This window comes from Sapajus apella, unplaced genomic scaffold (assembly GCF_009761245.1).
Source record: "Sapajus apella isolate SASKATOON/1434 unplaced genomic scaffold, GSC_monkey_1.0 scaffold16, whole genome shotgun sequence".
In the NCBI taxonomy this organism is placed as follows: domain Eukaryota; kingdom Metazoa; phylum Chordata; class Mammalia; order Primates; family Cebidae; genus Sapajus; species Sapajus apella.
In genome coordinates, this window is record NW_022436956.1 from 27,404,551 (window position 1) to 27,431,679 (window position 27,129).

A 27,129-nucleotide genomic window follows, 5' to 3' on the forward strand; every position below is an offset into this window, starting at 1 on the left:
CTGGATCCCTTGCCCTGTCACAATCCCTCCAGCGTACCTACCCATGCATACACTTCTCACACATACACAGTGCTCAAGACAACTTCCTTTTAACACACAGACAGCTCGGATCATAAACATCTCTGGAGTAATTAGCATTCCTTGCCTCTACACAAACGGTGGGTGAGTAAGTACATTCTTGGTTGAAGGCATAGTGCGCTCTACTCCAAGCTTCATTTTCCTGTCCTGTCTCATTCAGCCTCTAACACATGTGAAGCTGCTTCTTAAAAGGCCCTTTTTGTGGCTTCTGTGATCCCATGTTCTCCTGGTTTTCCAGCTATCTCACAATCATCATTGCTGATATATTTAACACTTATTTTAAAGTCCTTAATTTTTTTTTTTTAAGACAAGGTCTCGCTTTGTCGCCCAGGCTGGCATACAGTGGTGCAATCTTGGTTCATTGCAACCTCTGCCTCCCAGGTTCAAGCGATTCTCCTGCCTCAGCCTCCCGAGTAGCTGAGATCACAGGTTATGTGCCACCAGGCCCAGCTAATTTTTGTATTTTAAATAGAGATGGGGTTTCTCCATGTTGGCCAGGCTGGTCTCGAACTCCTGAGTGAGTTTTTAAAGTCTGTGTCATGGATTTCCATTTATGCATGACAAATAAAACACATGAAGTCCCATTGATATAAAATTAAATTAAAAAGGTACAAACACACAAGACTAAGGGCAACGAAAGAACCAGATGTCAGCAGAATTATGGAAGCTGAAAGGGATGAGCAAAAGGTAATTGGCTTAGCCTAATTGCCTGATCCTGCAGTGGGGTATGTGACTCAGAAGTAATATAATTTAGAATACAGAATCTCAGCCTTTTTTAGGAATTAGAGGTGCACAATTCCTCTAAAAGTGAGAGTGTAAGAAGGCAAAACTAGAGGCTTGGTTGAAAGGTTTTTGTTGTTGTTTATTTTTTAAATACAGGGTCTCGCTCTATTGCCCAGGATGGAGTGCAGTGGCACAATCTCGGCTCACTGCAACCTCCACTGCCTGGGTTCAAGCAATCCTCCTGCTTCAGCCTTCCGAGTAGCTAGGACTAAAGGTATGTGCCACTGCACCTAGCTATTTTTTTGTATTTTCAGTACAGACATGGTTTTGCTACGTTGCCCAGGCTGGTCTTAAACTCCTCCTGAGCCCAAGCAATGTGCCCACCTTTGCCTCCCAAAGTGCTGGGATCACAATGGTGTGAGCCATTGTGCCCAGCCTGGATGAAAGTTTTCATAGGAGTAGTTAGGACCTAAGTCTCCTTTTTCATCTTTTGAAATTAGGCACAACCGCTCTCCATTCTATCAGCAGAGATGAAATTTACTTACAAAGAGGTTGAGCTAGAGAGGCTCTGAATTTGGTGATGTAGGAAAATGAGATTGAGTTGCCATATTAAATATAAGGAGGTTGCATGAAAATCTACTTGGTAAATGTGAGATCCTTGCCATCCTTCTCCTACTCAACTCCCAGAACGGAGGCAGCCAGCATACCACTCCTCAGGTAGGATATTAGAGGAGTTATCGCTCAGGAAATTGGTCCAGAGACACACACACAGCTCTCCCACAAAGAAGCATTAGCCCCCAACTGGGCTTCTATGTAACAGGTGGTCAACAAACCCCACCTGTGCACAGACAGCATTTTAGTGCCTCAATCTTAAATATGAACAGACAGCCAAGGATTACCAGACAAGTAAGGGACATTTCTGAAATGAATTACAGAGATCCATAGCAAAAGGAAATCTAAAAGAAAAAGAAATAATGCAAAGAGAAGAAAACCATCAAAACATTATAATTTTCACAGATATAAGAAAAATATTATACTCATTAAATAGGAACAGGAATCAATAAAAAGGAACTTTAAAAGAATTAGAAAATGTTCTTGGAAATTTTATAAAAGTGTCTGAAATGAAAGACAAAGTTGAAAATATCTATCAAATTTGAGAGAATCTGTCAGAAGAAATTAACAAAAGTAGTGACAAAAAGGCTCAACATCCAAATTACAGATATTCTAGAGAGAAGGAAAATCGAGAATGTTGATGAATAAATTATCAAAGAAATAATACAGGAAACTCTCCAAGAACTGAAGAACATGAGTCTCCAGATCAAAAAGACCCATAGGGTACCCAGCTCCTTGAATAACTAAAGATCCTCACCAAAACACGTTATGATAAAATTTTACAACATAAAAGTTTCCAGAGGAAGAACAAAAACAAGCAGTTCACATAGAAAAGACCACGTCTTAGGAGTATTCAATTTGTCAACGGGAACACAGAATCAAAAAGAAAAACTCCAAGAAAAAATTATTTCTAATCTAGATTTCTATACTTAGCCAAAATATACAGTGCAAGGAGAAAATGACAACTTCAGACATACAAGACCTTCCATTTATCTTTCAAGTATGCCTTTTCTGGAAGCTTCTGAAGAAGGCATTCTATTGAAATGAAGATGGGTAATGAGAAAGACATTGGACCCAGGAATCAGAAAATCCCATACTGGAGAAAGGTGAAAGGATTTCTTAGAATGATGGTGAACAAGACCAGGCGAGGTGGCTCATGCCTGTAATCCCAGCACTTTGGGAGGCCAAGGCGGGCAGATCATGAGGTCAGGAGTGTGAGACCAGCCTGATCAACATGGTGAAACCTTGTCTCTACAAAAATACAAAAAATAATTGAGTGTAGTGGCACGCATCTGTAATCCCAGTTACACAGGAGGCTGAGGCAGGAGATCGTTTGAACCCAGGAGATAAAGGTTGCAGTGAGCCAAGATCGTGCCACTGCACTCCAGCCTGAATGACAGAGCAAGACTGCGTCTCAAAAAAGAAAAAAAAAAAATGATGGTGAATGTAAGGCCCTTAACAATAATCTCACCAGTTCAGAGTGCATTACAGCTTAAGGATGTCTTCGTAAAAAAGCTAGAACTGACAGATTATTTGACATGTATGAATGTATGCAGAAAATATTCACAACTCTGTTGATTTGGGGATAAATTTGGGATATGCATTAATAATAAAATTAATAGAAAATAAGATTAATTGGCTGGGCATGGTGGCTCACACCTGTAATCCCAGCATTTTGGGAGGCCAGGGCAGGTGGACTGCTTGAGACCAGGAGTTCAAGACCAGCCTGGACAACATGGTGAAACCCAGTCTCTACTAAAATACAAAAATTAGCCAAGCATGGTGGGACCCTCCTGTAATCCCAGCTACTTGGGAGGCTGAGGCAGAAGAATCACTTGAACCCGGGAGACAAAGGTTGCAGTAATCCAAGATCATGCCACTGCACTCCAGCTTGGGCGACAGAGTGAGATGCTGTCTCAAAAAAACCCAAAAAACAAAAAACAAGATTAATAGAAATTAATAGAAGATAAGAAAAAGAAAACTAGAATTACTAATTCTTGAGAAAACAAAAAGTCATACAAAAATATAACAAGCTATAAATAAAATTTACATTGTCTAAATAAACAGTTTAATAAAAATAGTGATATCAGGAGAATTGAGGAAGGAGAATCGTGTATAAGAGAGAGGGATTAGACATGAAAGTGAAAATTTCACTTCTATAGTGGAAAACCAATAGATCTGATACTTTGAATATACTGAGAAACAGCAGTATAAAGAGTTAAAAGAATTAAAGTGGTATTCCTGAGAAACACATATCTGGAGTAGAGATGGATTAGGGAATGAGTTTTTCCATTAAAAGTCTTGTAGCAATACAATGTTTTAAATGATGTGTAAGTATTCTTTTGATATAAACAAAAACTTTAATTTTAAAAAGCTGCCATGGGGCTGTGATTTCAGCCCAGGTGGAGGCACCAGTCACCTCTTGAGATCTAGTGCCATGAAACCTTGACTTAAATCACACTTTTAAAAAAATAAAAAAGAAGAAGAAGGAACTAAGGCTTGAGGAACCAGAGCATTCGCCTGCAACAAGTGGAGGAATTATCAAAACCCAAGCCACTTCTGGGACAGTATCCATCAGGCAACACAGTACAGATGTGTGTGAGTTGGTTTTGACATTAGATGAAGATGAATGGAAAATATTTAACAGGAATGTGGAAGAGTTTGAGTAAACAAATGCTGACATGGTTCAATGTGATATAGGCTCATTAGCTAACAGCATGTCCAAATCATTTGATAAGGTATTATGAATTCTTCGTTTAGGGCCAAAAATAATTAAAGGACAGATACGGCTTTTCTGAAAACTACATTGGAAATGGCAAGAATATTTTTTACACAACTCCTCAGCTACAGCATATATAGAAAAGAAGCCTGCAGGATGAAAAACAGAAGAGATATTGTTGCAGAACCGCAATATGACATGTTAGCATCATACAAATTTCATAAAAAGCAATCAGTAGACATTGAAGTGGATTTGCTGTTGTTACTAATTTGTTGTTGTTACTGTTTTTTTTTCTGAAAAAAAAAAAAAAAAAAACCTCCAAAGGAAAAAATAAATAAAAAATTAAAAAAAAAAAAAAAAAAATTTTTTTCCTGAAAAAAAAAAAAAAAAAAAAAAAAACAAGTGCCACAAATTATAGATTTTTTTCCCCAGGGGTATATTTTTGAAAACTCATTTTCTTTTAGAGATACCTATTGAAATATTTATAAACAAAATCATATGGTATCTGAGATTTGCTTCAAAATAATGTGGATAGAGGGTAGGGTTAGAGATCAAATAGCATTGGTCACGATTTGATGATTTTTAATTACTGGGATTCATACTATCCTATGTACTTTTGGATATATATGAATTTTTTTTAAAAAAGGTATTAAAAAAAACCAACAACAACAAGGTGCCATCTACAAAATTGAGAATCACCGCAGGAATGCTAGGCATTTTTTTTTTAACAGCCAAGCAAGGCTATAATAATTAGCACCCAAATTGGTTTATAACAGAAGTTAGAGGTAAATCTATTACTCTTTAATAGCTTTTGAACACTATTTAAAACAACAATGAAAAGGAATTTGGTATTTAACCCATACCATTTCCATAACTGACTTAGTTCTCTTAGGGTCTCTTTGAATCCTCTAGTCTGGGGTCCCCAGTAAGCTGTTAGGATATAGTCTTTTTGGAGATAGGTCTTGCTCTGTTGCCCAGGCTGGAATGCAGTGGCACAATCTCGACTCAATGCAACCTCTGCATCCTGGGTTCAAGTGATTCTCTCACCTCAGCCTCCCAAGTAGCTGGGATTACAGGCACATGCTACCATGCCAGGCTAATTTTTGTATTTTTAGTAGAGATGGGGTTTTACCATGTTGGCCAGGTGGGTCTTAAACTCTTGTCCTCAAGTGATCCACCTGTGTCGGCCTCCCAAAGTGCAGGGATTACAGGCATGGGCCACTGTGCCTGGCAGAGGCATTTTTAAAATAATTATTGAGCTTTTTCCTTAGAGCTATAACATATAATAGTGTATGTTAATGACATCTTAGATTCAATAAAATATGGCAGATGAGTTGAGCAGAAAAAAATAACAATTAAAACATGGCACACTCTTAACAATGCTTCCTAATTTCATAAATGTTAAATTGAAGGAAAAAAATTTTCTCTTGGAATAGATGAAACACAGTATTTATTTGCCCGAAAAGTATCCTTTCTTATCCCAACCCTTCATCTACACACTACATCCATTTTTAAAATTAGCATAGCCATGGAATTACATCTACCCTCCCTTTAAGTTTGCCAGTAGTATCCCCACCTCCTCCTACTTGTGTTCATAGCACTGGTTCGAAATACCAGCTTTGTATGTCTCTCCTTCCGGCCAATGCCAAGCAAGATGCCTTGTTCCATGAATACTCAGAGAATGAAAAAGCATTCCATTTTGTGCCTTTCACAGTGCCGTGTGCTCAATGGGTCCCACATAAATACGGACTCTCATCCTGTTTATCACTGCAAGAAACAGAATCTAGCTCTGCCAATAAGCAGAAATGGAATTTGTTCTGAAGGCAACTCACAGAATCTCCAGGTTGGCTAGAGAGCTGGGTATGAGGTTATGTAGCCAAAAATAACTTAAAATGACACAGAACTGACCCAGTAAAGAGACCTCTACTGCCACCACCAGGCACAGACTGGAGTGGCCCCACTGACCCTCCAGCACTGGTCAAGGGATATTATGGACTGGAACATCTGCCACCGGGGCAGAGTTTGGGTCATGGGCCCAGGCCCAGGTGCAAGAATGTCTGGGGAAAGGAAGCATCTGGCACTTTCAGCTTCTAGAGTAGGGAGTGGGCTCTGCCTCACCGTGCAAGAGCCCCTGTGATGGTGAATTCTGTCTGTCTACTTGGCTGGTCAAAGAGTGCCCAGATTAAACATTATTTCTGGGTGCACCTACAAGGGTGTTTCTGGATGAAATAAGCATTTGCATTGGTGGACTAAGTAAACCATTTCTCCTTTACAGTATGGGTAGACATCATCAATCCAAAGAGGGTCTGAATAGAAAAAAAAGGTAGAAGAAGGAAGAAGTTACCCACTTTTGCCTCCTGCATGCTGGGACATTAATTAGTCTTTTCTTGCCCTTGGACTGGAATGACACCACCAGCTTTCCTGGATCTCTAGTTTGCAGACAGCAGATTGTAGGACTTCTCAGCCTCCATCATGGAGTAAGCCAATTCCTTATAATAAGTATCTTAATGTAAATATATCTCCTTTTCTCTGGAGAACCTTCACCAGTATAACCCACAACATGGACAAGAGATTCAGATGGCATTGTTGGAAAAGAATGACAAATGTCCACTCTGTGCTATAAACAAATACTTTTAAAAGTCAAAACACAATGCAGAGTAAGGACAGAGTACATGCAGAGTACACTCAGAACGAACACATGTTCATCTTTCATTGTTGTCCAATTTGATTAGGTGTGCTGTGCAATTTTATTTTAGGACTTGGACACAAGCCTATTTTATGGCTATTCGAAATACATATCATCATTTTGAACTAGAATTTCAAATATGATCTTAGATAATTAAAGAATAACTGGAAACAGGCTCTTTAATTTAACCTAGTGATAGTCACAGAGTAGATGCACCTATTTTTAGTTAGATTGATTAATTACCTAGGGAATAACTAACACATGGAAAAGAATAAGATCATATATCCATTATAAGTCAAAGAAATGATGTACAATAGTTATCTATCACATATATGTTACTAAGCTGAATTAGACATTGGCAGATTTGTGTATAAGTGCCTGAAAGCTCAATTTAAACTGCAGGATAAGATTTAGGAGGTGTTTTTTGGTCATCTGAACCAATGTCCCACCCAATGAAAGCATTCTGTCGCTCTGACAGGTGGCTCGAAATGCATCACTTTCAGTGCAGTGTGTTATATATTTTGCTTCTGACCTTCTTAGATCTGGACTCCATTCATCTATGAATCCAACAAAAGTAGAGCATTAATTCCTTCTGTACTGTTTGCTAATGCTCAAGTGAACTAAAACTATGTTTTGAAACCCAAACTGTTGGTAAACTAGGACTTCTACATTATGTTCTCAGCAAGTGATTTTAGAACCTAAATGAACTTCACATCCATCCTTTTAAAATATAATCTTAGTTCCAGTGCTTGTTCTGGGCTAAGAGATTTCCAATTTAAACCTGATTGTCATCCAAATTCTCTATTGCTTTAGCTTTGCATTTTGATCTATGTACATCTGAGTCCTTGATAAAATTGTAGAAATGTCATGGTCAAATAAAGAGCTGTAAGGTAGACCAACAGAAACCAGCTTCCATGTTGGCTTCCACACCTATGAACATTCTTTGGATGTAGCTGACAAACCCGGCTATGACACTACATTGAAGACTTCTTTGCTGCCTCTCACCCACAAAGATTACTCAATATTCTAGTTGATAAATGTGTGCTAGAAGGATTGTGGATATATAAAAATTTGATAATTCTGGCTCTATTTTAAATACTTCAAGTTATCTACAGTTTAAAGGAATAGTAGAGAAAAATTTTGGAACAGCAAAACTCTTTAGTGAAGTAAAAACTATAACTCAACCCATCTGTTTCATAAGTCTCGATTTTAATATTTTGGATTCACATATTGGGCTACATATACATTATCCATGAGACAGAATATGAAAGTCAAAATTCTATGTATTTTAGTAAAGGCTTTTAAAATTACGACTAATAATGTACATAATTTAAATAGCTTTGATAAATGTTTACCATTTTAAGAGAATGTACAATTGAACTTCTAAAAGCAATTATTATTTTTTTGCTCATTTAAGTGGATTTTGAAGCAAAGAAAACCTGAAATTAACATGCCAGTATTTATGGAATATGGAGTCTTCAGAAAATCTGGATTCCAAATTTTGAAGGGTGGAATATTCCTATTTATTTAAAGGAAAAGGTAAGAAATGTACAGTAAATTCATTCCAAAGATTGATTCACATTTTAAATATTTATAATGCCAACTGGTAAAAAAGTAAAAAAGATTTAGGGAACAGAGTTTCTGATGTCACTGGTGATATCTGTTAAACTAAAAAACAGCTGTGAGATAAATAAATAATTAGTTTCATTATGAATGAAACCTTCAAAACATATGGTAGCCTTTGACCAACTACCTGCAGAAAGAGGTATTTCTGCAGAAAGAGAAAAGAAAAACAGAAGGAGAAAGAAAAACAGAAAGGAGAGTTATAATGTTGAAATGAGCTCTTATAACCAGCATTCTAATTACCCAAGTCCTAATCCCAATAATTAAAATGGAAACTAACGTTTAAAAGTTATGTAAAGACCTTTGAATCTGTAGTTATTTGCCTGCATGAGGCTGATTTTTTAAAAGAGGCTTAATGAGCTCTCCTTAGGCATTTGCCACAATCATTTTGCTTTGCACCAAAAAAGCAAAAGCAAAAAAAAAAAAAAAATCAAATTGTTAATTATTTCGATGGCATCTAAAATATCATATAGAGTACCCAAACATTGTATAACTTGTCTACTTTCATTGAGAATAAAGTTATTCATCCCTTGGAACCACAGCAACACTTAGAGTTTATTTTATAGATACTGAGATTAGGGTTGGCACAATATTATTTTTTTAATGTGCATATCTTCCATTTTACAGCATGGAAACTGATATAAAACATGACTTGCTCATGGTCAGCATAAGTGAGCTGGAAGGTTAAAAGCTCCCAGGATGAAAGAACATACTGTCTTCAGAATCTTTAAATTCAGAGATTCACTGAGGACTTAGAATGTAAAATGTAAATAGGGCACACAATTTCAGTCAAGGCTCTCTCTGGGTGATAGTCCACATAAACTGTCATTGGGGATTACTGCAGTAGGCCTTTCTTTAATAAGCGGTGTTCTTGTGAAGCCTTGCTGAAAACAAAACCTACGGTCTACTTGCCTTGAAATGTTAGCAATATCAGTACATTCCTGTCCACATTTTTTTCTCATATACTATCAGAACTACAAGGCAGAATGTGTTTAGCAGACATTATAAGAGGAACAGTAAAAAAACCTGAAATAGAACTGTTTCTGCTCTGTTGAAAGGATAATCATTTGATAAGAAAGATCCTAATGAGCTACTTAATTATAAGTTTTAGTATAGAATAATTTTTATAATTTTAAGGCCTTATTATAAAATTTTAAGTGGAAATTTAACCACACATATGAACACTCAAACACATGAGGCTCTTCTGAAGGATGGATCCTACGAAAACTAGATTTGTTAACAGAAGTGCAATCTAGAACAGCACTCTATTATCAGTTGCCAGAGTTTGTAAATTGGAGTCTTCAAGAAATGAGTAATTGTTCTCTACATGGACTGCATTGGTTTGATCATCAACTTCCCTGGAAACTTACTATGTCATTCAATAATGAAAGTAGTTTCTGGGTCTTCAAAGACACATATGTATGTGATGTGCTGGTTTTTTGGAATTAACTGCATTTGGAACATTCTGACTACGTCCTCTGTGGTACTACAAGCATAGAGTCATTTTCACATATTGCTATTTCTGTAAAATGTATACTCTTTCCATCATCAGAATCTAGCTTCTTAAAGATAGCTGGACCAAGTCAGAAATCATCTCAATTTAATTTCTTTTCCTACTTGAAGCAACAGATTTGCTAAAACCAAGACATCTGCTTATCTTATTTCAGAGATTTGTGCCAAGAAGCAACTGACTATTGATCGGCATCTCAAATATTATATTTAAATATCTACTTTTATATAAATGTAATAAAACATTTAAATGATATATTCCAGTATTGAGTGATGACGACTTTTTATCTGAGGAGACCAGGATGGTAGTAGAATAGTAAATGATCACTTAGGGTATGAGTCAAGAGCAGATCAACTGCTATGTTAAATACGCTGAGGTGCATTCACTCAAGTACCATCTGCCAATTCCTGCAGTTGTCCCTCTGCAGCTATCTCTTCCATTCCCAGTGGCAACTATTTAAAATCTTTCTTTTAGAATCCCCCTCGCTTCCCTCATTCTCAGCAGGCCACTCTGTCCTCTCAGTAAGGCTACCAGATCAAATCCTTCAACATCCAGCACCACTCTATTCTACTATCTATTAATACAGAGGTATAGAGGTTTTTTGTTGTTGTTGTTGTTGTTTTTTGTTTTTCTCATTTTCTCCCGGGATAAGATCTCACTGTCTTATTCAAGGCCAGCCCTTTCAAAACTGCTAGGCATCTCACTCCCTGACTGTAGCTGCCCAGCATAATTCAGTGTCTCTCCCAGGCTCCTACAGTAGACACGCCCCTCCACCACGACCATAAACACACAAAACAGTACAGCAAGTCCCAGAACTTATGATGCAGATCCCTCCCCCTGCCCCATTTCCCCTTGTCCTCTTTGCATCCTTGGCACCTTCCACGAAGCCTAGCAAGCAGAGATACCCAACCAATATGTGTTGAAGTGAAGCTGTTCACTTTTAAGCACGAGTTATTTTCAAAAGCTTGAACCAGAACTAAGCTTGTCCCAGATTGTCTGCAGAACAGCATATGATTTCTGCTCCACTTTATTTTTTCAACCCATAAATGACCCAAAAAGGAAGAATGAAACATTTCCAATAACTAGGGTTGCTAGAAAAATACAGGCTGCCCAGTCGAAACTGAATTTGGGATAAACAACTAATAATATTTTGTAGTATAAGTATGTACCATATATTATATGGGACATAGGTATTCTAAAAACAATAATTCACTGTTCATCTGAAATTCAAATTTAACTGGGTAGCCTACATTTTTATTTGCTAAATCTGGAAACCCTAACAGTGATTTGCTAAAAATTCTCAGAGGGGTCAGAGAACGCTTCCTTTAAGGCACCTGGAGATTTGTAATGTGAGCTCTGCAAACTTCTCAATCATCCAGATTTTATGTCTGTTAATGCAACTGGGTTTCTTTTGAACATCTAAATAACATGCTTTAAGAAATGCTGCTTAATTTATTATATGACATTTTCACTTATTTTGTCAATTTCATAGAATCTTCCTTCTAATACAATATATCAAAGATTTTACGAAGAATACTGTAATTTTGCTCAAGATCTTTTGGAACGCTAACATTTATAGAGTTATTATCATGCCTCAGTTAAGTCCTGGCTGCATGTATTAATTTTGGAAATTTTCAATTAAATCAGCAGAATTCGATAAGAGAAATAAGTGAATCTTGCATTTGGGGATTTCTTTTCTTCATTAATCAAGCACAGCAATACATACTATCCTCACTAACAGGCTTGCAGAAGCAGCCTGGCAGGCGGAGGTGGAGCCTGTGATGTAACTGCAGTAGGTCTTTGTTGGAAAAGCCTTCCCTAAATGTAAAACATCTGAAAATTTGAAGCACTTCAGCCTCACTGTGTATGGGCTGGCAAGATTAAAGAGTTGCTTCTTTTAGCATCCTGTACTGGAGGCTTAAAATTTTGGTCCGCAGAGGAATTCCTTATAGGTCCTTATGAAGATTACGTATCTATCTCATCAAAGCGGGGGAAAAGCAGGCTTTTTCTGCAAAACAGGACTATTTCGAGTACTGATTACTGTGTGTGCTGGTTTACTGGTAAATGGTGTTGATGCAATGGAAGTTATAACCCAAAGTGTAGGGAAAGATGCCCCACAGCCTGTTCCAGTCCTCAACGTTCCCTACGTTAATGGGTTCTTCTTTCGGTGTTCTTGACAGTGATGTCTTACAGAGAAGATATTTATTTCTTCTTCCTATGAAAAAGATTAAGATGAGAGAAATACCTGCCAATGTAGAGAGATACAAGAGTGTGCCTTTGCCAAAATACTAACTAAACTGACCTCAGAGAAAACTTCTGGGGGAGAGAATGACTAAGTCTGCTGTAACTACGTGTTGTCATAATATGTTAATGAATTAAGACATTTGTCCCAATACAAGCACAATACCTGCTTTCCACCATATTGGCAGCACCAGTTAAGGACGGTTGTCAAGCTACCGGCGCAACACGCATACACTGCAGAGATGCAGAACAATGCCTGGATGCCTGCCCAAAACTGGTCTCCCAAATGACAGACTCAATTTATCGTACCAATCTATGGCCCACTGGAGGTTAGCAGCGTCTTTTTACCAGTTGGTGGGGAAAGGGATGAAATGTGGAAAGCTCGGGGCACTGGTTGGGGCTTCTACCTGCCTGTGCAGAGCAGAAAGGCTGACAAACATATTCATTAAACTTGATCTGAAGCAAGTGAGCCCGTAAGGTTGTTCCTGAAATATTCATAAGGTGTGTTACCGGACTCGCCGCTTAGAGGTTGAGCAGAAACACTGAGTCAGAGCAGCCCATACTCACACTTGGAGAGAGAAAGAAAGAAAAAAAAACACCCATGACAGCTCACCCCATCACCACACTCCACTGTTCTGCTTTTAACAGCCCCGTTTCAGCTGTCAGCTGTCAGTCCCCACTCGCCTGTCCAATTCTACCTGCCCAGGAAAGAGATGCTCTAATATTCAAGTGCGGAGTTTCCCAGCAGTTGGAGGAGGCGCAGCGCAACAGCCCCGCCGACCGCTCCTCCCGGCTCGCTGCGCGGACTGAGGACCCCACAGTCCCGCGGCCCCGCCGCCCCGCCGCCCCGCTGCCTTGCTCCGCCCTAGGGGCCGAAGCCCGCAGGGCAAGGGGTCCCCAGGGACCCAAACCGGCCCCTCGCCCCCGCCAGGCCGCCCTGGTCCCGCCTTCCATTTTGGCTCTGCCTGGGATCCCTTCCCCGAGCCCACGGCTTTAGGTCGCTAGGCGACCTGCGCCCGGGCCGAGATGCAAACAGCCTTTCGCGCCGACCTGCAGCCTCTAGGGTGTTAATCTAGGAGGAGAGGATAGAGGGAAAATCACGGTCCTGGGTGACCCCCGAGCCCCTGCACCGAAGCACAGTGCATTTCCATTCACGTTCCCTCTCAGCCCCGATGCTTTCATTTCTGCTGCGTCCCAGGCACCGCGCGGCTCGCGCGACGGACGCCTTACGTCCTCGCCGCACCTCTCCCTCCCCAAGGGCATTCGCCACTCGCCCCGTGGCTCCTCTGGGGTCGCCAATCACCTGGACTCTGGCGGCGGCAGGCTCAGCAGCTCGGGGCGCGCGGCGGCGTGGTCTTCATCTCCGCCTTCCCCAGGCGCTCCGGCGGCGCGCTGCGCGGCGGCGATGGACGCGCTCGGTCCCGGGCGCCGAGGCTGGACAGGGGCGGCCGCGGCTGCCGCACTGGCTGCGGGCGCGGAAGGGGCGGGGGCGGGGCAGGAATCTGGGTCGCGAAGAGCGGAGCAAGCCGGGATGCTCCCTGGGCGGCGGGTGGAGAGGAGGCGACCGAGAGCGGCGGGGGAGGGCGTGCAGAGGTTTCCCTGGGAGCCAGGAGCGGGCGGCGACTGAGCATGCCCAGTCCGGGAGCCGGGGGCGCGGGCGCGGTGCGGAGGGGAGGGAGCGCGGCCCTCAGCGCCCGAGTCTGGGGGGATAGAGTTAAATCTGCGGACCCCGCTGCTGCGGGAGGTGGCTGCTGTGGCGCCCGGGCGGACTCCCCGGAGACGTCCACGCCAGGAAGACAGTGGACCTGAGATGACCTGTCAATAGGATTCCCAGACAGTCCCGGGCCAGGTGTGCTCCCCGCCCTCTCCCGGGAGAATTGTCCAGAAGCCGAAGTTTGTTTTAGTTCAGCTCCAACGTCCCCCATCTCACCGAGCACCCAGTAACTCCCAGTCCTGATGTCCACCCCTCACCTGCCTTCCCAGGCCTGCAGAACCTCACCCCTCAGCCCCACAGGCAGCCCCCGCCTTTCCCACTCCCGGCCCAGTCGGGTCAGGTTCTCAGAGAGCCAGCCCTTTAATTAGGTGTAATTGAGAGATCGTGTCAATCCTGCCAGGTCCATAGCTGCATGTTTCAGCAAGGGCTTCAGAAACAATACAGTAACCCCGGGGTTAATTATAACGGGATGAATTATAGACATCCTGATCTGAGGCTATTTGGGGAACATTGCTTCATGGGTCCCAAAACCCACTACCCACACACACACGCGCGCGCGCACACACACACACACACACACACACACACGGGGGGGAGGGAGAGAGACCTGTGCCTTCAGGATTGCATTTCATGTTTGAGGAGGAACGTTTTCTCTATAGCTAATCAAAAAAGTCTCTCTAATGAAGCCGCATGGGTTGGGGAAAGACGATGAGCTTCGAGGTCGGCGCTTATTTTAGGTTCATTTATCACCCCAAGCCGGTTACCTGGCCGTCCTGCGCCTCCGTTTCTTCACCTGTAAAACGGGGGGTGGTAATACCTACCTCTGGGCTGTCGTGATGATTACCGGGGCAGGCGGCGGCGCAGAGCAGCCCGGATACCAAAGCATCTACCTGTCAGGTAGTGGGTGTTCCCTGAATAAAAGTCTCTGCTGGTTCCACCTCCACTATTCCGTATTTAGGAAAAGTTGGGTTCGTGATAATCCTTAAATGCTGAACATTTATTTCCTCTTCACATTAAATGACCTTAAAGCCTTGACCTTTCTGATTTTTTATCATTGTTCAAAGCATTAGTATTTACTTTTCTTTCAACGCGTTTCTTCATACCTCCCCGAATAAACCTCTTGGAAAAAGCTAGACCTTTGGAGGGAAAAGCATCTCAGGAGAGATTCATTAGGGAAGATTTATCCACCTGACAAAAGAATTTTACTCCATAGTCTTTTAAAAAGTAATTTACTTGCATCTCCCTGTGGTCCTTGTTTCACAACTGTTGCATGAGGAAATGTATCCATGTATGGAAGGAAATTTACTTCCCCACGCATACTGTTGACTGTTAAGTATCAGCGTTCAAAAGATAAACTTATTATTATCCCCCAAACATACTATTTTCTTCATAACACATTGCTTTATTCATGGTGTTCCACCCTTTCTGGAATACCATTCTATTCTACTTCGTGAAGTGCTACTCATCTTGAAGCTCAAATGTCACCTTCTTTCTGAAGCGTACCCTGAATCTCAAGGCAGAGTGAATGCTCTGCTGTCATAGCACCAGTGCATACTGCTATCACACCGCTCATCAGTCTTTTTTTTTTTTTAGACAGAGTTTTCACTCTTATTGCCCAGTCTGGAGTGCAATGGCACAATCTTGGCTCACTGCAATCTCCATCTCTCAGGTTCAAGTGATTCTCCTGCCTCAGCCTCCGGAGTAGCTGGGATTACAGGCATGAGCCACAATGCCTGGCTAATTTTTATAATTAGAGATGGGATTTTGCCATGTTGGCCAGGCTGGTCTTGAACTCCTAACCTCAAGTGATCCACCCACCTTGGGATTCCAGGTAGCTGGAATCCCATATGATAAATGGAAAATGGTAGGGGAGGGCCAGAGAGTTTAATCTCTGAAACAAATTATATCCTTTATCTAACCATTAGGAATGGCATTTCCAAAATGTCCAGAATCAACCTGGATCCCCAGATCTCCTGCATTCCAACGTCTCTCCCAGGGTCTTGCACACCACTCCCAAACCCTCACCTTTTCACCATCTTTGGCCTCTATTTATGTCAATAGTTATTCTCTGTTGTATATCATCTGTTTGAATCTACCTACTGTCTGAATGACAAGCTTTTCTCTCTGATTCTCTTATTGTCTGAGTGTGAGGCAGCCTTATTATCACTTAGAACTGACTTCTCCAAAGCATATTTGTACACATGTATTCCATTAGAGATAATCTTGGAACTGTTTAATGTGAGCAATTCAAGGGGAGGGTCTCATTCATCTTTGTGTTACAGAACTTAGCAGATGACCAATACGTAATAGATCCCCAATGTAAGGTGTGAACGGAATGAATGATTGTTAGCGGGTTCTCAACTCTATGTGCCTCCTTAGACTATAGTTCTTTTCGAATTGGTTTTCCTGCTAACCCGAGAATTGCTTCACTATGATTTGGCTCAGTTTTTCTTTTCATAACTTGTCTTCTATGACAAATCCACACATTTCTTCACTTCTGGGTTCTGCATTATTTTTGGATAGCAAAATCTATTTAGCAAATTAACATGCAGTCAACAGAAAGGGTAGTTGAAGAAACTGAGATCATATGATGTAGCATTTACAGGTAAAGAGTGAAGAATCCAGAGAGGAGAATGCTATGCCTCTACAGCCTGCCCAAAGTTACAGCAGGAGAGCTGAAGAGGCAGGGGAGGAGCTAGGGCATGCTTTGTCATGACTTAAACTCCACACTGGCCCATTACAAGTGACACAGAATTTGAGTCTTTTCCAGGCAGGTGGATATATTTCCTTGCTCAGAAGCTCTCTTACTGAACTTTGTCATTTGGAATTTATTTAAATATAAATGTCGTCACCTAGGAATGTCTTCCTTTAGCAAGGTTAGGTTGAGCAATGGACAAGCAAGTAGGAACTTCCCTCCTGGATCATTTTGTGGGTGGGGCGGAAGTCATGGCCCATTTATTTATTTTTAATCTAGCACTGGTCTTAGGCACTGTAACTTGAATTGGTGGGAGGAAAGTATTCTTTGATGTGTTTGCTTCATAGTAAAACTAGAAAGGAAATCTCTGGACTTAAAAAGCATTAAGTCTTGTCTAATTTTGCCTAATTGTTGTGTAAAGTTTAGAAATTAATGTAAGGCCATTCTGCTTTCCAATGGAATGGATTTTATAAGCTTATAATATTCTGGACATAAAACTAAAGTGGTAGCTGGACTCAACATGCTCATTTATATCTATAGTGATAAAATTGTGACTGGGATTACATGAGGGTTAATCATCATGTTAGAGAATGCTTTAAACAAACTAAGACTCTCAGACATGCTGCTGTGGCAGTTCTCTAAATGTGATCTAGAGAGGGTTTCCAGTGGCACAAGGACTCATTCAAACTATAATTCATTTAATAACTATTTATTAAGCACTTAGTATATGTAAGGTACTATACTAGATACTAGGGATACAAAGCTGGATAAGACAGTATGATTTTGAGGAACTCAGACTTGGACAGAAGCGCGCGCGCGTGCGCGCGCACACACACACACACACACACACACACACACACACACACACACAGAGTGGGCTTTCTCTCAAGGTTGGTTTCCAATATAGAATTAAATCTGTATGAAGTCTCCTTGCTGGGCATGGTGGCTGGTTCCTATAGTACTAGTTACTTGGGACACTAAGGTGGGAGGATCACTTGAGCCCAGGAATTTGAGACCAGTCTGGTCAACATAGTGAGACCCATCTCAATAAAATGAAGAAAATCCCAGCACTTTGGGAGGCTGAAGTGGGTGGATCAACTGAGGTAAGGAGTTCTAAACCAGCCTGGCTAACATGGGAAACCCCGTTTCTACTGAAAATACAAAAATTAGCCAGGCATGGTGGTGGATGCCTATAATCCCAGCTCTAGAGTACACCCTTGTACTCTAGGCTGGGCAACAGAGCAAGATTCCATCTCCAAAAAGGAAGAAGAAGGAGAAGAAGGAGAAGAAAAGGCCCCTTCTTCTCTCATCTCAGTTACCTAGTCAGGCTCCTCTGTGCCTGGTTTTTAAGATGTCATTCTCCTATGACAATGCGAGTTAAAAACTTGCGTGTGTGTTGGTGCTCAGGCCCCACTCCTTTCAGACAAGTCCACGGGAGTTGAATTAATCTCTAAAAGATGGCTGATCTTGCAGGTACCTCAGAGCAAGAAACTGATGTCCGACAACAGGGTAAAAGAATATTTTGTGACTGCCACTGGGTATGATGTTCCCACTTGGAAGTTTTAATGGGCTAATCCTGCAATGGCCTTTACTGATGGCAGCCCCTAGGAGAGGCGTTAACAGTCATAGGTGGCAGCTTCTTACCAAAAATTTTTTTTTAAGGAGGAAATTTATATTTTGAAGGCATAAAGAACTGTCAAGTATAGTAAATGGGAGAAAATTTAGGCCTCTACAGGTCTACAAAAATCAAACTTAACCAGCTGTTTTACTTCTTCCTGAAAATATGTGCTACTTAGCTTGAAGCGAAACCCTTTGGTGAAACTCTGGAATGATAGGTTGTGTATTTTTGATGCCAAGATAAACTTTGAGGACAATGCAGAATGCCCACAAAATACATATTTGACATGGACAACAAATTAAAAATGTATCTATCAAAAATGAAGTAACCAGATATGACCTAAAATTAAAACTAGATGGGAATCCTTACTAAATGATGCTGGGCTATACTTGGCTCTCTGAGATGTTGTTATTCCCTTAATGATCAAAGCCCAGCCAATTTCTTAGATATTAGCAGTAGTGTAGAGGAAGCTCAGGTGTGCTAAACATTTAAATAGCTCCTTGCCGATCCTAAGTTTGAAATCACCCTCAACATTGTTTTAGGTGTCATCGTGATTTTTGCTATCATTGCCAATGGCATTATCAAACCACTGAGAACTAGAACTCATCGACCCTCTGGTGGTCAGGTTTGAAGGAATCAGTGTCCAGGAGCCTTAGAACATCCTCAATAGCATCTAACTAACTCCCCATTACTTACGGCATTGACTTGGAGGACACAGTTAAGTTGGCTGTGGCCAGCATGGCAAAGAAATAGCCATACTTCTTTCTAATCTACTGGGAGGAGAAATCTCCATCCTAGGAAAAGGGGTGAATATCATCACTGGGAAGAAAATATCCATTTGGGGGAAAAAGGGAGGGCATAGAAGAGGGTCAGTAATCAGTAATAAAAAATCTTAAATCTGTTCTTTTTTGGGGGGAATAGATGCCCAGATAGCCTAAATAATTCTGATTTCACATATAATCTTCATTAAAATAATGGTCTGTTTTTGCGTGTTATGTTCTTTATGATGGTAAAGCTGTCAGTAGACAGTAAGTACTGGGCTGACTTTTAGGCACAAGCTACGTGGCAGACAACGTGGATATAGTGAAAACTTGGAATCAGGCCCTAGGTATTGAAGATAATCCTGCTGGACATTTAGTTTAGAAGAATTAAAAAACTAAAGACCAAAATCTCAGGCAAAATTACATTTAAAACAGATAGCTTCCTCATGTTAAACTACTGAAAGGACACAGCTGCAACATTCTAACAGTATTTAGTAGACAGTACAATATTTTAACAATTTTCTTATTCTGGTATGTGTGGCAAATTTCTAAGGTTGTTTTATTCAAAAATATTTTCTAACAAAAAAATCCATGTTTATACCCCACATGAGGATTGTACAATTTGACTTAATCTTTATGCTGTTTACCTCACAATAAACATAAACACTAAGGCTTATGTGTGTCTGTAGAACAGAAGCTTATTTTTATTTCAAAACTAAAGAATTCTGTCACTTTGTCACCCAGGCTGGAGTGCAATGGCATAATCTCAGCCCATTGCAACTTCCGCCCCCTGGGTTCAAGCAATTCTTGTGCCTCAGCCTCCCAAGTAACTGGGATTACAGGCATGTGCCACCATACCCAGCTAATTTTTATATTTGGAAATGGGATTTTGCCATGTTGGCCAGGCTGGTCTTGAACTCCTGACCTCAAGTCACCCACCCACCTTGCCCTCCCAAAGTGCTGGGATTACAGGTCTGAGCCACTGCGGCCAACCCTCTTTTTCTAGAATCTGCCAGCTTGTGGTAGGAAGATTACTTTTTAAAAGTAATCGAATGTGTTCTTTTCAATGACAGTTATGCAGTAGAGAAGAATTTGATTCAGGTTTTTGTTTCAATTTTGAAAAAAGTTTTAAAATATTTTTACTAATTTGAATAAAATCCTATACTATATGAGCTGTTAGCAACGAATTCTGTACTAAGAAGCAAAGAAAAGTAATCTTGCCACTTTGCAGTTATTAGTAAGTCTAAAGCAACACATTTCCCCCTATTTTTGAAAATGGAAGTTGGTAGCGTCCTGCAGATAAGTAATGGATGAATGGATGGATGGATGATGAGGGACAGATAGGTGAGTGGGTGGCTGGATAGCTGGAGAGAGAAAGGGAAGAATAAATAAATAATGTAACTCGCGCGTGGATAGAGCATTCATCTGTTCAGAATTTTCTGAGACCATCTAGATTTCAAATATTTTCTCTCACTGTCAGATTGTGTTTCAGATGACAGGTCTCAATTTTTGGTTTGTAAAATAGAATATACAAAATATACATGGAGACATTTCTCCTTTTTACTACGGAAACTGAAAAAGATGAAGATTACTGTGACATTCTGTTTTCGTTTAACATTTGTTGAGTGCTGGGTGCTGGTGAGCACTGGAGACATGAAGGTAAATAATGTGGAGACTGCCCTCAGGAAGCTTACAGCTTGGTAGTAGAAGAAAGTCATGGAAGCAGATAAACAGTGCGAAGGAGTACACAGTAGACTAGAGATAATAACAGCTTTCTGATGGGAGCCCATTGAAGGAGTGTTTATGATATATTTTTCTTTAGTATGTCCCAGAATTTCCTACACACAATAAAAATATTCCATCAAGAAACATGCCTACTCTTAGTGACACATCATGACAGTGCCCTGTTACTCATGCAGTACAGGTATGTAGGTCACGTAAAAGTCTGTGGCTTTACATTTCACGGCATCATGTGTTGAAGTGTATTAATCACAATATAGAGTGGCCCGGAGTGATGTGCCCTTGAAAGCTTTTTCTTTTCAGCTCTTGAAATTCCACATAACAGATGAGCTTAGAGCAACTGTTCTTTCCTATGTTATTCTCGAAAGGGCATTTCTTCTATGAAGCATCTCTGGAACTTGAAAACGTTATTTATGAATTCACCGGGATTAACTTCCTTTACTTCAATTAAATAAGATTTCTTGAATGCCTACTATAAATAAGATACAGATCTAGAGAGATTCTACATGTTTAGGTCCTAAAAATTGGTTGTAGCCCAAAGATAATAATGATATTACCTGAAAGTAATAAAAAAGGCATAAAAATAACTAACACACATACATGCTCTTACTTTGTGCCAGGCACTGTCCTAAGCACTTTACATATTAACTCAATGAAAATGACATGGGGGCTCCCACAAGCCTCTGACTTGGTTGTTTTCTATGGTCCTGGGAATAAAGGAGATGAGAGATTGTGTTGAATGTCCAGGGAAATAAAGTGCCCCTTTAAAGTCCCCTTTTTACTTGTCAGATCACTTTACCTGGTATTTCCTTCCAGCCAGTATGGGAGGGACTACTGTAGATAGTAGAATTATCAATAATTTTTAAAGACCGAGAAGCAGCCAGTGATAATAGGGAGAAATTTGGAGGCTCAGGAGGCACCAGTAGATGAACCAATATGCCTTTTATTACTTATGATATCTTTTTATGAGAATAAGAAGCATGCTTTTGTTGAGAAACATTGTTTACCGTGCCCCCATGGCTCCTTTGTGGAGGATACCTTGTAGTTTGTAATTAGTGGTAGGCAGGTTACAGCTGCCTACTTGGTATATTCCTGAGCTCTGTGTCTATGTAGAACACCTGTGTATTAATAAGAATCACCTGTCAAACAGCAAATAAATGCATGGATGAATCTCTGCTCAGGGCCTTCAGTCCCGGAGAGCTGCAAGCCCCGCAGGCTCTCAGGCTGTTGGTCCCCGGGATAGATCCATTCTGTTGGCTCTCTGGGTGTCTGCCTCTCTCAATACCTTCAGCTCCCTTGGGTGGGAGTCTCCCGAACGAGCTGGCTCTTGGCATGCTTTAGTTAAATAGGATTCAATTATATTTTTCCGTTCTTGATTTCATTCTTATCTCTAGAAAAAAGTTCTGAGTTATTTGAGTCCCTCGTGTATGAAAGTAGACAGATATCCTAAAATAAGAAAGTAGGGGGCTGAACGCTCAAGAAAAAAATAGAAGCTGCAACAGCAATGCCATCATACTTTAAGCGTCCCAGTGCAGAGTCAGCTTCAAGTGAGAGAAGTTGCAAAATTATCCACAAAGGCTTTTGTGGTGGTTGCTGTTCTCATAAAAATGGCAGAAAAACTCACTGAAGAGCAGCTAGCAGCTCCACCTTAATGAAACATAATTCATAATTCCGTGGAATATTAGGGACACGAACAAAAGACATTTTCTTCTGTGAGTGGAGAATTTGGTAGAAAATTTCTAGCACACCTTGTTATGTGAATGGTGTCAAACTTGTAGATGGTCTTTACATTCTAGTTGAAGCTGGCTTTTGCTAAATGGGAAGAAAGGGGCCAGAAATACTTAGAATAGTGGTTCTGTCTCAGAATCCCTTGGGTAAATGTTTTCCAAATAAACATGCCAGAACATCACCTAGACCTTGTGAGTCAGAACCCCTGGGGGATCCACCCCTGTATGGGTTTGAAAACTTCCCCAGGTGATTCTAATGCACATAGCTGATTAAGAACTACACTTAGGAGACTGAGCCAAGTAAAAGCAGCAATTGAAGCTTGCTTGTTTCCTATTTTATTATATTCTTGCAATAAAATAATAAAACATATATGTTGCCCCAGGCTGAATCTTCTAAACAGGCCTGTTGTGAATAGACTACAATGTGTTATTTCCTTTATTTGACTAACTGAAATTAGTGCATTAGTAGCACAACAGTCAGAACATTTAATAGGCTCTCCACAGAGAGAAGCAAGAACATCAACTGCCCCAAAGCTTGCCATCCATTACCATCAACATTTATTAGGCTGTGCTAGGCATGGTAAGGCCAAATGGGACTGGCCAGTTCATTTACAAGGGAACATGATGTTGTACTCAAGGATGGGGAAGAGCCTTAAAGCAAAACTTTTTTTTTTTTTTTTTTTTTTAAGAATAACAGCTGGCTGGGTGCATGGTGGCTCACACGTGTAATCCCAGCCCTTTAGGAGGCCAAGGTGGGCAGATCATGAGGTCAGGATATCGAGACCATTCTGGCCAACATGGCGAAATCCCGTGTCAACTAAAAACACAAAAATTAGCTGGGCGTGGTGGCATGTGCTTATAATCCCAGCTACTTGGGAGGCTGAGGCAGGAGAATTGCTTCAACCAGGGAGTCAGAGGTTGCAGTGAACCAAGATTGCACCCCTGCCCTCCAGCCTGGCAACAGAGCAAGAGTCCGTCTCAAAAAAAAAAAAAAAAAAAAGAGAATAACTACCAACATGTATAGTGTCTTACTTTGTACCAGGTCTTATTTAAGACACTGTGCCCGTATTATCTAATTTCATCCTCATAATGACCTTAAAATATTATTATCCGTACTTTTCATACAGATGAAGAATCTGAGGGATAACAAGGTCAAGGTCACAAAGCTAGCAATGATGGTGGTGGCAAGATTCCAGGCAGTCTAACCGAGAGCCCACACTTAAATTTTGTGTGATATTATCTTGCAAAATCATACCGGTTGACTGCTATTTGGTGAGAATGAATGGAGAGCGCAAGTTTTATCCTGTTTTTGTCCTTTAATAGATTGTTAGTCATAAGCAGCCTCACACATAGTGGAAATTGGGATATATTTTGGAGAAAAAGTGAGGAAGAGTGCATATCACCCATGCCAAGAGACACACACTTTCTTTCATTCCTCTTGCCTTCCTTGTCTCCTTTTATCTTTTCTTTTCTTCTTCTTCCTCCTCTTTTGTCCCTTTTTATTCTCCATTGGTGAGGCCATTAATCAATAGACATCACTCACAAACATTTTTTGTGTTCATGGAAATCCCTTTTAGTGATCGTGGGCCTGGGCCAGGGTCTGGGTCTGAGGGGCCAAATACTATGCCAGGCAGAAGAGAAATAGTAGAAGCACAAGGTAAGAATGTAATGGAGAGCAAACAGAAAGAACCAGGAATGCATCCAAGCTCAGTGTACGGAGGGAGGTGTCCCAGGTGGCTCTCCCAACAATTAGGACGCTAATTAAGTTCACACGAAGGTTGGAGGGAAGGGAGGAGTTTACGTGTTTGAGATGACTAAGATTAGGAGCCCAGAAGAGGAATGCAGTTAGATACAAACAACATCCATGCAAAAATGGGAGATGTCCCCAGAGGAGGGTGAAGGTATTGGGAAGCACAGTTCTTAGATTGGGATGGACCAATACCAGATAAGACAACTGTCATTTAAATGTCAATGAAACAACAACATCAAAGGTTACAGTCAACCGGACGTTTGAAATAATCAATTCAGGTCAGATTTAAAAATTTTAGCCACTGAACCCTTATTAATGACTTTCTACCATGAACCCCAAGATGTTAAGCTGAAAAAAGCACATTCACTCTCAGTAAAGCTGGGGTGGGCCAGTGTCCCACTCCTCTGTGCTTGGTGGCCTCTGAGGCATCTGTAAGAAGCCCTAACAAGGCTCAAAGGAGCACAGTTTGAAAGTCAATGGTTTCGTCCGACTGCCCCATTTTACAGAGGAGCAACTGAGTTGTGGAAAGGTGACAGGATCTGTACCCACATGCAGTGCGCTCTGTCCTACGACTCTGCTTTTAAACCAGCAAACAGAATAAATCAACAAATACATACTGAGCACTACCTGTGTGCAGCACTGGGTCCTGGATGCCGCAGTGCAGGATACAAAGGTAAACAGTGGCCTTCAAAGAATTTCTAGCCTAATTAGGGAAAATTGAATAATAACCTAAAAGTTAAATAGTTGAACGAGCCCAACTGGGCTCCGGAACGCATTCCTAGAATCTCAGCACTGTGGCAGACTGAGGTGAGAGGATCTCTTGAGCAGAGTTTGAGGCTAGCATGGGCCACACAGGGAGACTCTGTGTCTAAAAAAAAAAAAAAAAAACATTAGCTGGGCATGGTGGTGCACACCATGGTCCCAGCTGCTTAGGAGGCTGAGGTGGCAGGATTTTTTTTTTTAATTTTTGTGGGTACATAGTAGGTGTATGTATTTATGGGTTACATGAGATATTTTGATACAAGCATGCAATGAGAAATAATCACATCATGGTAAATGGGGTACGCATCACCTCAGGTGTTTATCCTTTATGTTTCAAACAGCCCAATCATATACTCCTTTAGTTATTTTTAAATGAACACTTAAATTATTATTATTATTATTTTTACTATAGAAACCCTGTTGTGCTAGCAAATACTAGGTCTTATTTATCCTTTCTATTTTTTGAACCCATTAACCACCTGCTCCCTACTACCCTTCCCAGACTCTGGTAACCATCCCTTTACTAACTCCATGAATTAAATTGTTTTAATTTCTAACTTCCACAATTAAGTGAGAATAGGTGACGTTTGTCTTTCTGTGCCTGACTTATTTCACTTAACATAATGACCTCCAGCTCCATCTATGTTTTTGCAAATGACAGGATCTCATTCTTTTTTATGGCTGCATAGTGCTCCATTGTGTATAAGTACCACATTTTCTTTGTTCATTCATGTGTTGATGGATACTTAGGTTGTTTCCAAATCTTGGCTATTGTAAACAGCGCTGCAACAAACATGGGAGTGCAGCTCTCTCTTCGATATACTGATTTCCTGTCCTTTGGAGTTTCAGTCTCCAGGTCCACATAGGAACTTCACCTCTAGGCACTTGCTTCTTGAATGTGCACACCTCTCTTAGTACTTCTTATTTGGTTTGGCATAGCCCAACTCTAACTTGGTACACCTGAGAGTTGGGCCGTTCTTTGAAGCCTGTCACTTCCATGGACTGTGGCTTTTCTATGTCCTTTGAAGGCTGTTACTTCCATGGTTTGTGACCTTTCAGTTTGGAGACCAGTCTTCCCTTCAGTGTTTTGAGATCAAAGGGTGTTCTCAGTATGTGTTCCGTGGCTTTAGAGCCTTCTAGGTGATCAAAGTCTGAAACCCAAATCCTTCAGGAATTTCTGTATATCAGACTTTCTTGGAGGTTTTCTTGTCCCATTTGTATAAGAAACAGAACTGGGGTACTCTGGTGTGGCTTGCCCCAACCTTAGAGCCATCTCTGCTAACATTTATTCCAAACCTGACCTGAATAGGAGAGTATGAGCTTGGATCCTGATGTAAAAGAGGACTGTTTGGTCCTATCTCATGCTGACCACCATCTCCCATAACTTAAAAGAAGGATGACCAATTCTCACTTGATCCTGGACTCTGGCCTAAATGAACAATCCAATACATTTTGGTCTTAACCCTGCTTATGAAACCCAAAAAGTATGGATAATGGAAGTAATGTTGCTGGAGCATGTTTCTCCTCAGGAAATGCAAACAGATCTCTTAAATCTAAGTGGTTTTGTTTAGAAAACCAAACAAAAGTTCTCAGCTTTTTTTCCATTAGTACGGTTTGACTTCATTTCTCGACTTTCACTGTTCCTAGGTAGTTATGGCTCCAACCACCAGCCCTGGTGTAGATTTGTCTAGAGTAACTATAAGCAGTTCTAGAGCGTCTTGAGATCAAGCCATGCTTTAAAAAAATGCACAACCAAGAGTGTAAGGCATTGTATTAGAAGTGAACTTCTTACTACAGTATCTCTTCCTCTTATGGTGATGAAGTCTTTCCCATCTTCTCAAGGTAATGGGAAGACCATTCATTGGCCTAATTGACACCCCGTTTCAGTCCTCATCACTATTTACTTAAATAGCTAACTGGCAAGAAAGGGGACATTTGTGAACAATACTATTAGATATTAACTACTCCACGGACATCTTCGCATAGCCCAGGAAAGTGGACTACCCTCCAAATACCTCATGGTTTTCCAGTGCCCAAACACCTCCTAGCCCGGACCCTCCTCCTCCCACGAAGCCTGCTGGTCTGCTTCCCACCACTGCTTTAGTAACTGGTGAACCAGAGGCCCAGCCTAGACCACTGGCACTAGCCATTGTATCAGAACTTTTGGTTC

The 27,129-nt window shown here is 40.9% G+C and overlaps 2 protein-coding genes across 2 annotated transcripts in view; both read right to left on the bottom strand.

The window, feature by feature from the left end:
• ELMOD1 (ELMO domain containing 1) overlaps positions 1-13,656 on the bottom strand; it is a 74,246-nt gene extending 60,590 nt beyond the window's left edge. The window contains exon 1 of the mRNA XM_032285690.1: positions 13,496-13,656. The gene's annotated coding sequence lies outside the window, so the exon portion shown is untranslated. The remainder of the gene's footprint in view (positions 1-13,495) is intronic.
• On the bottom strand, positions 8,834-13,313 carry LOC116556364. Its single transcript, XM_032285691.1, is given in 3 exon segments — positions 8,834-12,473; positions 12,476-12,532; positions 12,873-13,313. Coding segments are annotated over 3 exon segments (405 nt in total). The 5' UTR covers positions 13,147-13,313; the 3' UTR covers positions 8,834-12,399.
• Positions 13,657-27,129: the final 13,473 nt, after the last annotated feature.